General features: G+C 42.0%; 1 protein-coding gene across 9 annotated transcripts in view; it reads left to right on the top strand.

Annotated features, from left to right (window-relative positions):
* sgip1a (SH3GL interacting endocytic adaptor 1a) overlaps positions 1-15484 on the top strand; it is a 305775-nt gene that overhangs the window by 150037 nt on the left and 140254 nt on the right. For all 9 annotated transcript variants that reach the window (XM_039735498.1, XM_039735495.1, XM_039735501.1 and 6 more), the window contains one exon: positions 10585-10596. In XM_039735498.1, coding sequence (XP_039591432.1) covers positions 10585-10596 — 12 coding nt within the window. The remainder of the gene's footprint in view (positions 1-10584; positions 10597-15484) is intronic.

The following is a 15484-nucleotide window of genomic DNA, read 5'->3' as shown; positions in this document are numbered from 1 at the left end:
AAGCACTGATGGAAACCCTACAGTTTTTAGGTGGCAACAGTAGTTCCACCAGGTTTCACTAATGTATTTGAGAGTATTGATGCAAGTGAGCCATTAGGCCTCTACCTTGGCTTCCTCCTTGAAGTCACAGGTCTCAAAAAAAACCAAAAAATCTCAAATTGTAGTATCCTGAAGGAGAAGCCATTCTGATTGACGCCAAGACAAAATCCTGTAGTTGAAACGTTTATCAAACCAGAAATGAGTTGAAAGCCATTGTGGCCACTAGGAGGCGTTCCAGCTCCCCAAACACCCTGCACAGATAGGCTCTGGACACGAGTCTCAATAAAACAAAAGGATTTATTAGTGTGAAATACTTTCGGTAAGCGTTTCCCACAACACCAAATGCACAGTACAAAGCACAAGCAGCACACAGCAATTCTCTTTTGTCTTTGTCTCTTCCTGTCTCCTCTGCTCCTTACAAAAGCATCATCTCCTTCCTCCCGACTCTGGCTCCTTTTTAACAATCCCCAGAAGTATTTCCAGTGCCCTAAGGGCTTGGCTCGTGAGCACTACTGGGTAAGGTGGGAGCCCCAAAAAGTAGGATTTGCTGGTCCCCACAGTACCCCCTTGGTGACACCTACAGAACCCAACAGGGCTGAGTCAAAGAACTAAAAACTCACGATGCCCTGTGGGAATGAGTGGCACCGTCGTGACCCAGGGGGGCTGCATTCATATAATGCCCTGTGTATGCTGTCTCCCCCAGTTCTTCCTTGATGAGGGCGCCCTGGCCGTCCCTCACACCATAAAAGAGCAAATCCTAAGCACCAGAAATCAAAGGCAGAGAGAGAAATGGTAGAATTGGAAATCAGAGAGTAGAGAAATGGAATAGTCTCTTTATGCCAATCACGGATACCAGTGGATCTTTACGCCACATTTAAAGGGTCACAATGATCGTCACAGTGGCACGCTACGCAACTTCCTTGGCATCTGGGAGCTGCCCTCCACTACCGAGAATAACCTGCCAACACACGAATAATAATGTGGTGCAGTGAATAATTAATCATTACATTCAGAAAAGGGAAGAACTGACAAAGGAAGGGCAAGAGAAAAAGGAGGCCAAATTCCCACGTAATATAGCGGTGGACAAAAGTAGGTTTACAGTTGTGAGTATGGGAAAAGACCTGCTTGTTAGAATTATTACAATAGTTTTATTAACTTAAAAGAATGTCACAATGGCACAGAGCACTTAGATACAATCTCGTATGTGCTCAATTGCCGGCCTTGCGTACTCACAACTGTAAACCTACATTTGCCCACACCCTGCATATCTCTCAATTATAATAAAAAAGTCTTGGGTCGATACATGATCTTCTCGGAGACACTTTAACGTCCTGTGAGACAAGGCAGTGAGACAAAAGGACAGCTGCTGTACAGGCTTTTAAATGATCAGCGTGCAATGCGACTAGCAGAACACACAGCATGGCAGCAGAAACAGCAAGACAGCAGCTGATCCGACCGCATCTCCTCAGTGTGCATTCAGCCCCCCCACCCTTCACAATGTGAGCGGCAGAGACACAAAGTGGCTGGAGCGTAGCCTACGCGCCCGGGGCTGAAGGTGGGCGAGCAGAGCGAGTAGGGTTCAAAGCCCCCTAGTTGCTCTTAAAAATAATTTTAATAGAGAAAAGTAATCTCGAAATGCACAATTCATAACAGAAGCTAGCACTTCTTGTGCGTCCTCCTCAATGGTTGCCTTTTTTTAACCGCGGCTACTAATGAATTCACACTCCCCAACGACATCCAGAGCTTCTCAGGGAGTCCAGGTTCAGCTTTCTGGGACTGTCCCAGACTCTTGTCAGTCCTGGCAGAGATGTTCAGAGTTGTCTGATTTTCTTTTGTCTGTGAAGGCGGCAAAAATATCAGTCATCTGCATGCTTTTGTCTTAATGCGTAGAAAGAAACGCATTCAGTGAAACTTGCAATCTGTGTTGATACCACTAGAGGAGCCATCTGAGGTCAGAAACAGAATAACATGGAAGGTAAATGCATAGTGAAGGGAGCTGTCTCTGTCTCATCTCAAAGAACCACTGCAGTGAACCTGCTCATCTCTCATGGAGATTCATGTGGACCTCCAAGTCTATTGTTGTTATGATCCTATTTGGCTGATGCCTTTATCCAAGGTGACCTAACATTCCACATACAATCCATTCCATTTCTTTTGTTTTTTTTCCCCCAACTGGTGCAGTGACTTGCTCGGGGTCTCACACAGGGTTATTAGTGGGGTTTGAGACCACAACCTGAGGGTTTGAAGTCCAGAGCCTTAACCACTACAACACACTACCTGTCCAGTAAGGGTGTCCTCACATTGGCAATTTGTTCCTTGCCCGAGCACATTTGTCCACATGTCCATCCATTATTCAACCCACTATATCCTAACTACAGGGTCACGGGGGTCTGCTGGAGCCAATCCCAGCCAACACAGGGTGCAAGGCAGGAAACAAACCCTGGGCAGAGCGCCAGTCCACCGCAGGGTACACACACACACACACCAAGCACACACTAGGGACAATTTAGAATCGCCAATGCACCTAACCTGTATGTCTTTGGACTGTGGGAGGAAACTGGAGCACCCGGAGGAAACCCACGCAGACATGGAGAGAATATGCAGACTCCACGCAGGGAGGACCTGGGAAGCAAACCCAGGTCTCCTAACTGCGAGGCAGCAGCACTACCCACTGCGCCACCATGCCGCCCCATCCATTATCCAACCTGATATATCCTAACTACAGGGTCACGGGGGTCTGCTGGAGCCAATACCAGCAAGCCCTGGGCAGGGCGCCAGCCCACCGCAGTTGTCCGCATGTAACCCCCCAAAGTCTAGTTCGTTGGACCAGTGTGATTGCTCCATAATAATAATAATAATAAATTTTATTTATTTCCTATGCTCAAGGCACTTCACAGAATTTAAGAAAGAATGGCAGGGTATACAGTATATAGCATTGTACTAAACCAGATAAATACATAAAGAAGATTAAGATAGTAAATTCAGAGAAAGCCTAACAGACAACATAATTAATAGTGTAGCACACACACACACACACAGGTTACATTAACATCTTGACATGGAGGTAAACTGAGAGAAGGGTAATAAAGTCAAGTAGAGCTAAAAGGCTTCCTGAACTGTTGAGTTTTGAGTTGTTTTTTATAAGAATTCATGGAGTCAGCTGTCCTGATTAATTCTGGGATGTAATTTTAGAGTCTGGGCACTCGCTGAAGGCCCTGCTGTCACCCATGGAGTGTAGATTAGTGTAGGGCACAACAAGACTGCCAGAATCAGAGGACCTCAGTGGGCAGGCAGGTACATAGTGATGGAGAAGGTCGCTGATGTAGTTTGGCGCGAACTTATTTAAGGCTTTGTAGGTTATTAGTAGGATTTTATATTCGAGCCAGTGAAGGCGGAGCAGGATGGGTGTGATGTGCTCGCTGCTGCTGGTTCGAGTAACGACTCTTACAGCTGAGTTTTGAATAAGCTGGAAGTGTGATATAAAATCAGAAGGGGCACCTGCCGCTTCGAAAAAAGTGTGCCTGGGCACGGTTCAGTAGCATTCGGGAACAGTGTGATCATTAATTGTGCCTGAGCACAGAAAACAGACGTGACGTCAGTTAGGCGACAATTCTGATTCAGTGCAATTCTCATTTCAGAGTTTAAAACAGATTTTTATTCTCACCTTACACATGAATGTGAATTGTAGTTGGCAAGATAAGCTGCAAATTCCTCCCTTAACATCATTTTTCACCGTAAAAATCTTCTTGTACATGCAATACGATTAATGGTAAAACGCTGTGCCACACATTCATTAAATCTGTAAGAGGGGAGAGCGTCATCCTGCCCTACACGACTCCAGAACAAGCGCAAAATAAGTGAAATCAGTATGACATGCCTGCTGTCACTGTGTTTGGATCTTGTTTTGGCTTTACACAGAGTCGCCTGGGCATGATGAAAGCGTGCCCGGCCCCAGAATGCTAAGCGCAGTGTAGGGGAGTAGGAGGGGGGGCAGTTGTGCTTTGGCACGGTACAGAACAAACAGGGCCTAGTGAGAGTACCCCCTTAATCTAGTGAGAATCTTCCAGAGGGCTTCCTGGCAGATGGAGTCAAAGGCCTTTGTCAAACATGTGTCGATGTCTCTGCTGCTCTCACCATATCCCTTGGGTTTACTGAGCTATAAAATGAAGAACTCGGGTTGATCTGAAGCCATACTTTGGACTCGGAAAGTGGGACCAAGAAGAGTAAAGCAGTGCAGTGGGATTTTTCACGCTCTGATTTATCGCCTTTCTTATAAGATGTTTGAGACGTGGTGAGATTTCTTAGTTCCAAGTCGTCTTAGGGATCTCTTGAACCTTCCGTGTAAGTAACTTGTTCATGATATGAGGGTGAATCAAAAAAACGTAAAGGCAATTTGAAAATTACACAGTAACCACACCACATGTAATACGTGTATAAGTTTAATATGTGCTCTGTGCAGATATATTTTATAAATTGTCCTTTTTCTACTCACATGCCAGATTTAGCACAGGGGTTCACCGTATAAGAACTGCGAGGCAAGCATTAGCAGACAAGACAAGTTAGGGACAACTGCGAAATGGGCAGTCAGACTGAGGGCCATTGTGTACTTCTGTGTGTCAAGCTCAGCATGAAATTGTATCCTCTCTTTGCCTTCTTTGGAATGGCGTGAGTCACCTAAGTGACGGCCTGCACATGAAGAAGAGTATAAAGCCTTAGAACATTGCCCGGCACACCTTTGAAGCCGATAGATGGATGTGAGATAACATCATCTGATCCAGAAAATCCTTCCAATGCCGTGACAAAAATGGCAGACTGTATACATCAGGCCCCCACTCCCGAACTGGGTTCTTGCCATTGGCTTCCCTCGTCTGTTGTGCATCGTAAGCCGTCATTAAACAAAGCGAAGTTATTTCTCCTATGTGATTTCTTACCGCCGTATCACTAAGGGAGGGGCATCGCCTTTTAATATCATATCTATATAGATTTGGGTTATGCAACACGCTGCAATTACAAAAGATCTCATTCCAACAAGAGAGCTAACTTCCCTTGCCGGATACACTACAATACAGCACGTTTGTGATGGCTTATGGGTAGTCTGATCACGCACAGTGCAGCGTTCTGTCCTTCGTCTTGTTGAAGCCAACGTCAAATGAACACGGATGCTCCACTGCGGTGTTGCACCATTTCGAACAATACGTGGTAGTGCGATTACTTTGAGAAGAGGGAGTGAAATCTGCTCGGTATAGAAGTTAAACTTCAGGGCTCATGAGGAGGATAGAAAGGTTTAAAATGGGAAGAATGAGTGCCACCAATAAAGCTCGATCTGGTGGACGGTCAGCATTGTGCACACAGGCCCACATTGACATGGCAAACACCTCCATCAGAGAAGGCCAGAGGATTACATTGTCTGATGTTGCTGCGCATTTGGATACCCGCTGCGGATCTGCACGTGCCATAGTGCGGGATGACTTGGGGTACCGCAAAGTTTACACAAAATAACGACAAATTTAGAGACAAGTCACACGCTGTTTTTCGTTATGCACGGTGCATGGAAATTTTTCTGACTATGCAGTGTGGCAGCAACCATGTATCCAAAATGGTGCATTTTAAGGAGAGGATGCTTATGTGAGTTTCCTCCGCAGGGTGTCTGGGCTTTCCCTTAAAGATAGGGTGAGAAGCTCAGTCATCCGGGAGGGGCTCAGAGTAGAGCCACTGCTCCTCCGCATCGAGAGGAGTCAGATGAGGTGGCTCGGGCATCTGATCAGGATGCCTCCTGGACGCCTCCCTGGTGAGGTGTTCCGGGCACGCCCAACCGGGAGGAGGCCCGGGAAGACCCAGGACACGCTGGAGGGACTATGTCTCCGGCTGGCCTGGGAACGCTTGGGATTCTCCCGGAAGAGCTGGAAGAAGTGGCGGGAGAGGGAAGTCTGGGCCTCTGCTTGTTGCTACCCCGCGACCCGACCTCGGATAAGCGGAAGAGGATGGATGGATGGATGGATGGATGGTTGCTTATGTGGGTACCAGAATGATGAACTGGAAGGCAGGGGTCCTCAGTCGCAGTCCTGGAGGGCCGCAATGACTGCAGTTTTTTATTCTAACCCGGTTGCTTAATTAGAAAGCAATTCTTGCCAATAATTTAATTTTGTGGATACTTTTAGTGCTTTAACTCTGCTATGTCAAGTCATTCTTGTATCTTAGATTTTCTTCCCCTTTCTAAGGATATCATCCACATGATTTGAAGGATAAAATGGAGAAGTAATTCTCAGTCCTTCACTTTTTTCTCTTCACTTTCCTTCCAAGTATTTAATTAAACCCAGTAGTGCAGATAAATACACATAGAGGTGTAAATGGAAACAAGCTAAATGGAGAAATGTTGGCCTTGTCATTTGCATGTTATTTCTAATTAGGAGTGATTAAAAACCAAGAATATGACTGTTTAAGACAAAAATAAGCAATAAAGGTTCAAAATCTTAAAGAATGAGACAATAAAAGTGACGCAGAAGTGTTACTTGAGCAATAAGTGACGCTTATTATGCAATTGTGTTGGAGCAAAAACCTACAGCCACTGCGACCCTCCAGGACCGTGATTGAGGAACCCCTTAACTTAGGGATAAATATGAGACAACGGGTCCTCAAAATGCATGGAATATACGCACAAACCTTTGAAATGAATCTGCTCATTGTGTTGGTCCCCCACTCATGAGCCAATTACACTTTTTTTTGGTCAAAGGGTCTGACACTCCACCTTCTCCTTTTCTTCCTCTTAAATTCAGTAGTAGCAGACACAGTAGTCTCACATCCTCTGCTATGACATTATTAGCTATGTGGAACTGACCAAACACTGCCACTTATTGACCAGGTGAATATCAATGCGCTGATTGGCCGGGCCGCAACAAGTATACGATCCCTGCAGGCACACCGGCCATGCTTGCCATCCAATACAAAGTGACTTCACAATGTTCATTTAGTTCAAGTTCAGCTAATTCAAATTCAATCTCAACTTAGTTATCGCACCGTACAATGATATTCCTACGCACAGCATATTAAATATAATAAATCATTTCACACTGTTATATATTTTTAGCAATGCCACATCTCAAAAGAAAGATCTACTTGGTAGAATTATATCTCAAGTTCATGTTTATCAGACCAGTTTCTTGCAAAGATCATGCTCCAGGCATTTGATACAGTATGTATCCAGAACTGTTAAGTAATCATCTGTAGTGACTTAAGAACAGCGTCCGACTATCGATGAACTTGTGTTACACTCTTCAGTCTCGGTAAAGCAAACTTTGTGATGAGTCAGTAAACATCCAGAGGTGAAGGAGAAGAGACGAGGTGGGCAGCAACAGTATGACCTAACATCGTGGGCCCGCCTCTTAGCAAATAATGCTGACAGCTGATAGGAGTTACAGTATTATTGTCGTCAATACCTCAAGTACTACATACAGGAGTCCAGTAATTTTTACACCAATGGTTTGAGAAAAAAGCTTTTTAATGAAATAACATTATTACACCGAAAGCCAGAAGAATTCTCTATTTTTTTTGGGCAGACAATATTTTTTGTTTTTATTTGAGTTTTGTATTTATGATGTATATTTTCATATGTAATTATTCATTTCTGATTTGCTTTTATTTGATGCCCTGTGATGTTTTGTATATTCAAAAAATATTTTCTTATTCTTCCACTTGTCCATTTTCAGTATTTCAGTATTTTAGCTTTGTCCCATTTCCATTCAAGAATCATCTACAGTATGGATTGAACATCAGTCCATCCATAAAGTGCATATGTGTTGTCAGACACACAAGAGTAGGGAACAACTACAAGGCTTTGATAAAGGTAATTCCACTCCTAAACATGAGAGGGGGCTGTTGAGATAGCCAAGGTAAGACTAGTAATGGTACTACTTCTGCCCTCCTGCTGGAAACCTCTCCTCTATTGCCTCTATAAAGCTTGTGGAGTTGCAACCTGAACTTGGAGCTGGCAAAGCGGTTCTCCCAAGGACTGAATTAAGATCACAAGGTCATGTCTCCAATAAAAAAATCCTGCCAACTACGCTACTGTAAGAAAAAGACAGAATACTGATGAAAGGTTGGGGAACCAGAAGGGTATATTGAATAGGAAAAAAAAACAGGTGTTTAGGCCATTTTAACAATAACAATTATTTTAACAATAAGAAGATGGTCACATAGAATGTTTCAATAAACACAGTCTTTTGTGGTGCACCACAGTTGTCACTCAGAAACTAAGTTTAACAAATGAACGGCAACTTCTAGCGAGAGTGTGTCTTATTTTCTGTCTGAAGTGGTAGGTGTACGATTTCTGGTAGGAGTGACTGCCACTAGTACTGTGCTGGGTTGGTGTTGGAGACAAAAAAGGAGAAATGGTTAGCAACAGCGCCCCCTCATGCTTGGGAGTGGCATTACTCCTATCATAGCCTTGTAGCTGCTTCCTACTTGTACATATCTGACTATATAACATATACAGGGTGGTCCAGATCTAATTATGCAGATCCAGATCGTCTGGATGACTTTGATTTATGCGGGGACGATTCTAGTTTGGCGCAAAGATAATTCTTCATGTCGTCAGTTCGCACACTTCTAAATGGTCCGGGATGTAATAAACTATAAGTTATAGAGTAATGAAAATTGCATAATTAGATCTGGACCACCCTATATAGTGTCTCTGTGTGTGTATATATATATATATATATTTATATATGTTTGCAATGGGAGAATGTATTTTATATATTATACCAGTGCTTCTCAAACTCGGTCCTGGCACCCCCTGTGGCTACAGGTTTTTGTACCATCAGTGACATCACCTGATAACTCTGATCTCAATTAATTAACTGGTATTTTGTTTCTTTTATTCGACATTCAGCAAAGCACAGCAGCATGATTTTTACATTTAAAAGACATTTAGAAATATTTCTGCTTTTGCTATAGAACTAAATCCTGAACTCTCTTGTGCTGATTTCATTATACTTCGTCCTTTCTCTGTGCAGTTTCCCCCCCTTCGTTGTATCTTATTAATGACAATTAGCAGAGCAGACACCCAGGCAAACAACACTGACTAATCAACTACTTTAGCGTCAGACCCACTAATTAGTAAACAGATAGATAGATAGATAGATAGATAGATAGATAGATAGATAGATATGAAAGGCACTATATAATACATGATAGATAGATAGATATGAAAGGCACTATATAATACATGATTGATAGATAGATAGATAGATAGATAGATAGATATGAAAGGATAGATAGATAGATAGATAGATAGATAGATAGATAGATAGATAGATAGATAGATAGATAGATTTGAAAGGCACGATATAATAGATAGATAGATAGATAGATATGAAAGGAACTATATAATAGATAGATAGATTTGAAAGGCACGATATAATAGATAGATAGATAAATATGAAAGGCACTGTATAATAGATAGATAGATAGATAGATATGAAAGGAACTATATAGTAGATAGATAGATTTGAAAGGCACAATATAATAGATAGATAGATAGATACTTTATTTATCCCAAGGGGAAATTCACATAATCCAGCAGCAGCATACTGATACAAAAAACAATATTAAATTAAATTGTAATAAAAATGCATGTTAAAAACAGACAATAACTTTGAATAATGTTACCGTTTACACCCCCCCAGGGGGTGGAATTGAAGAGTCGCATATAAACAATTAGAAGACCTAGAAAAGTAGAATGAAAATCAAGATGATAATACTGTTAAAAGGAAAAAAAATACATTATTCCCATATAACTGCTTGTTACATTTTATTATCATTTATTCATTTTTTACCAAACTTAGTTTTCTAATTTCTACATTGTTCCCAAGTACTAGGGTGTTAGCCATTAGAAATGTAGTGAAAAGTCAAGCAAGATGACCCCTTTGACTGGCTAACTAAAAAGATGACAATATGCAAGCTTACATCTCGCCTGAAGAAGGGACCTGAGTTGCCGTGAAAGCTTATTGTCATCTTTTTAGTTAGCCAATCAAAGGTGTCATCTTGCTTGACCTTTCACTATATTGTTCCCAAAGCACAGAACTTGGGAAATAACAGTTCACTTAATGAGTCCAGGAGTCCAGTTAAAAACAGAAGCTGGTTGGAACAAAAACCTGCAGTCACAGGTGGGCCACAGGACCGAGTTAGGGAAGTGCTGTATTATACTAATACTATATATTATATATTATATCTTCTACAAGCTACTGAAATAATCAATGCCCTAAATTGTGCATAGTATCGTCTCATCCAATTTTAAACCCAATCATTTGTTTAAATATGTGTCCTTAATTTTGAATCTAAGAAAACTGATCTTGGGCTGGTGATGTCTGACACTCTTCCATCTTACTGTACTTCAGTATATTTTCAGCAGAGATCTCTCTGTTTAATTGACGCATGGGCTGACATGTAAATACCAACAGGTGTTTAATTCTAAACAGGAGAAAGTTTTGCTTACTGATTTGTCACTTTCTGACCAGGTATCTCCTCTCTCTTCCTTTTTGCTGGTCACAGAGGCGTAGTCCGGTAAGTTGAGTTACATCTGCTTAATTTCAATGTCTTGTGTCATTTGATGTGTTCAAGTTTTAGAGTTCAATCCACTGCCCCGTGTCATTTTATGCTGATCACTCACCAGGAAAAACTTCAAGTATTGAATTAAGGTGATCAGGAATGAGCCTGGGACGCAAATATGATTTCTGTACGAAAAGAGAGACACGTTATGTAGGAAGGAGAAGCATTTATTATTGTCTGCAATAAGCTGGCTTCACTCTCAGTGCACCATTGATAAACTGCCATATAATACTAAAAGTAAAAGATGGAGCTCTTCCTCCTGATGGGATTCATATTTATAGGACAAGAATATTTTTCTTAGCAGTTGTCACAAATGAGGCCCTTAGGAGACAAGGACAAGTGTTTAAGTAATCTCTCCAGGCAGTTTTATTCTTCCTGTCAGTTGTCTATTTTAGAGCTTTGGAAGTTGCATCACTCAGCATGGCAGTGGCTTGTAGGACAGGCTGGGAATGAAATTCCTCTTTCAGTGATTTATGCCTTTTTCCCTAATCTGGACGTGTAATTCATTTCTTTTTCTGTGTCTTCACTTCACCCTTTTCTGCATCTGGTGGCTTTCATTCCCCATTAACTCTTGGCCATCAAACTGACTGCCGTAACTGTCTGCTTTTAAGGATTTGCAATAATGTCACCAGTCAGATGTCCACTAGAATAGACAGGCTGATCTCCGCAATGGAGAAGAAAACACAAGATGCCATTTACTTTTTCTTGGCCTTAACCCTCAGTGTAGATGAACTTTGTAGCCGACAGCAATCTGTCTTTCTCTGCGTCGTATAAACGACAGTCAAGTCAGGCACGTAAGGTTGAAACAGAAGTTTTTATTTTCCCTTCCAAAAAAAAAAAGGGAAAAACGAACAGGGAGTCACATACAGTAAGCACAGTGGCGGAGCTCGAGTTCGTGCAGCTCGGGGCAGGCTGTGCTTCAATTTACCACCCTCCAACATATCTGAATATGTGAACCTATTTAAGTAGAAAATTAAAATGACGTAGAGAGAAAAATGAAGATCCATTTTGCATAGATTTATTCATATATAGAGAAACAGCAATAATTTTTCACATATAATTATTTATAAGCATCAACTAGACAAGAATAGCAGAGTTACAGATGTTAAGATTTGCATTGGGTGTGACGAGGATGGACAGGATGAGAAATGAGGACATTAGAGGGTCAGCTCAGAGTGGGACGGTTGGGAAACAAAGTCAGAGAGGCGAGATTGCGTTGGTTTGGACACGTGCAGAGGAGAGATGCTGGGTATATTGGGAGAAGGATGTTAAGGATAGAGCTGCCAGGCAAGAGGAAAAGAGGAAGTTCTAAGAGAAGGTTTATGGATGTGGTGAGAGAGGACATGCAGGTGATGGGGGTGACAGAACAAGACGCAGAGGACAGAAAGATATGGAAGAAGATGATCCGCTGTGGCAACCCCTAACGGGAGCAGCCAAAAGAAGAAGAAGAACTAGACAAGAATATAACAGAGATGCACTGATAAGCCGTGTCCTGATTACAGTGGTAGCTCTGGTCACAACCGTAATTTGTTCCAAAACTCTGGACGTGACCTGATTTGGTCGCGACCCAAACGTAATTTCCCCATAAGATAAATACGATTAATCCGTTCCAAACCGTACAAACTGTATGTTTTAGATTTTTAAGCACAAAAATAGTTAATTATACCATAGAATGCACAGTGTAGTAGTAAACTAATGTAAAAGCATTGAATAACACTGAGAAAACCTTGAACAACAGAGAAAACTAACACTGCAATAGTTCATGCTAGACAAAGTTCGCGCTAGACCCTTACAAACTGTTCGCTGTAAACACTTTTTATTATGAGTTTTAAGCTCAAAGAAAAAAATTCAAGTTTGAAAAATCCTTAATTTATACAAAAATTAACCCTTAACAACCAAGAAAACTAACCTTGCATGAGTCGAGTTCTGGCGGAGGAAATGGGAAATCATTGGTGCCTACAAACCGGAAGGCCGCCAGTGTTTTTGTTCGCCACCAGAGCATGTGGTCGTCAACAGATGCAAACTTTTTGATCGTAACCCGATTTGTACGTGTTCGGAAATGTTCGTGACCAGAGGTTCTACTGTATTACTTTAATATAATAACGCTGTGAAAAGCAGAAACAGTGTAGTGTACAAGTGATAGGTGGACATGTTTTCTGCGCAGAGCAAGAAAGTATTCGGATTGATAACAAAATGAAATTATAAATTGTAAATTAGTTGTTTATCTTCTTATAAATTATTATCCGTGTAATGTTTATTTTTTCCTCATAAATTTCAACTGTTGTGTCTGAGGCGACAATCTGAAAATTATTTTTGAAGCACTTGCGGATAAAAATCAGAGAATTTGACATTTTTCATTCGTGAGTGCTATTTTTCCGAACCCTGCTGCTTATGCATGAATTGTGAGCCTTTTGGCCAATAATGCCACCCCCAAAAATGTGCCGCCCACCCCTAGCTATGCCACTGCATAAGCAGCTTCTCCTGTGTGCCTCCAACAACATCCACCGTGCTTCTGCTTACTTTAATGACACTATTAATAAACACATTACAACAAATTACTCAGATTTTCCAGAGAGAACTATTTACAATATTCATATCTTTATACAATAAAAAAATCCTAACTTTATAATCCATCCATTGTCTAACCCACTGAATCCAAACACAGGGTCACGGGGGTCTGCCGGAGCCAATCCCAGCCAACACAGGGCAGGAACCAATCCTGGGCAGGGTGCCAATCCACCGCAGGACACACACAAACACACCCACACACCAAGCACACACTAGGGCCAATGTAGAATCGCCAATCCACCTAACCTGCATGTCTTTGGACTGTGGGAGGAAACCCACGCAGACACGGGGAGAACATGCAAACTCCACGCAGGGAGGACCTGGGAAGCGAACCCAGGTCTCCTCACTGCGAGGCAGCAGCGCTACCACTGCGCCACCGTGCCGCCCTAACTTTATAATCATATCTCTCTATTATAAAAAAATATCTTGGGATGTCACAAGACTTTTTTTTCCTGCAACGAGATGTGATCTTTTAAAGAGAGACAGAGAAACACTTTCACGTCCTGCAAGACGGTCAAGTCACGTCATACTTACAACCATTTTCAAACAAGACCTCGGTCATCTAACCTCTCAGTTGTGCGAATACTTTTGGCAGACACACTTCTTGTGCTCTCTTTGTGCCAAGAGATTTAACCACGCCTGGGGGCCGGAAAAAGACAAAGTAGAACGTCGTAAAGAATTAAAAAATGTTGGCGTGATACACATGCTGAGCAGGTTAGAGATAATGGAAGCAGGAAAATTGGAAAGTCTCAAAAAAATGATAGTAAAGATCGCATTAGCGCAAACAAATGGAAATTATTACTCAGTGAAATAATAGAACAGTGAAAAGAGATCGCATAGTGTTTGAGGATGTCTGGGGGGAGAGAGACAAGGCAGTGAGACGAAAGGAGAGCTGCTGTGCAGGCTTTTAAACGATCAAAGCGCCACACTTGATGAAGCAGCGAGCCAGCAGCTGATCGAACAAAGAGGAGGTAAAAGAAAACCTGCATTTGTTTCCCATTGTATCACCGTTTCTGAGGAGCGACCACGTCTCCTTGGGGTGCGTTCAGCCCCCCTCTTCACAATGGCACGTAGCGCTGGCGGGGGAGTTGGGAAGGGGTTGCATACCTTTCAAAAAACTAAAAGGGAAAAAAGAACAGGGCGTCACATAAACGGCTCCTCCACTATGCCTATTAAATAATAAATTAAATCATTAAAAATTATTGTAAACAATGCTATTAATACAAAATAAATAAAATAAAAATCAGAAAAAGCTTGGGGAGAGCTGAAAACACCACCTACCCCCAGCAGAGCCAAGAAACGTGGTGCATGCAGGTTGTGAGGTGTAACACTAATTAACGCCCCTACTACAACATATTATACAATCTGTATACTACAAAGTATTTACAAGAATTAATTAATTTTGGGGAATTTCATAACTAAAACAAAACAAAATTATTAGTAACATATTACACTGTGTCCTGTGGTGGGTTGGCACCCTGCCCAGGATTGGTTCCTGCCTTGTGCCCTGTGTTGGCTGGGATTGGCTCCAGCAGACCCCCATGACCCTGTAGTTAGGATATAGCGGGTTGGATAATGGATGGATGGATGGATGGATGGATGGATAGAATAGTAGAAAAATTTAGACAAGAACAGGCCATTCAACCCAACAAAGCTCACCAGTCTTGTCCACTTAATTCTTCCAAAAATTTGAAAGTCCCTCAAGTCCTCCTGTCCACCACATGACTTGATCTCTTATTCCATGTGTCTGTAGTTCTCTGTGTGTACAAAAATACCCTTCACAAGTTTCCAGCTGTGTTCTTGATGAATTCATTTTAAAGTCACAGTCTTGATCCACTGGACTAATTCCCATCATCATTGTAAACACTTCACTCAGGTCTCCTCTTTATCTTCTTTTCCTTAAACTGTAGATGCTCTGCTCTTTTCATCTTTACTCATAACTCATCCCCTGTAGCCCCTGAATCAGCCTCGTTGCTCTTCTCTAAACTTTTACCAGCACTGCTTTGTCCTTTCTGGAGACCAAAACTGCACCCAGTACTCCAGATGAGGCCTCACCAGTGAGTTATAAAGGTTGAGCAGAACCTCCTGTGACCTGTACCTGACAGTCTGTTAGCCTTCTTAATGGCTTCTTAATACTGTCGGGAAGTCGATAGCTAAGAGTCCACTACGACTCCTAAATCCTTCTCATAGTGTGTCCTCTCAATTTTCAAACCTCACATTTTTACTTCCTACATGTAATTCTTTACATTTCCTGATATTAAGTTGCAAATCTGCC

This window comes from Polypterus senegalus, chromosome 14 (assembly GCF_016835505.1).
Source record: "Polypterus senegalus isolate Bchr_013 chromosome 14, ASM1683550v1, whole genome shotgun sequence".
Classification (NCBI taxonomy): Eukaryota; Metazoa; Chordata; class Cladistia; order Polypteriformes; family Polypteridae; genus Polypterus; species Polypterus senegalus.
This window is presented reverse-complemented; position numbering and strand designations above follow the sequence as displayed.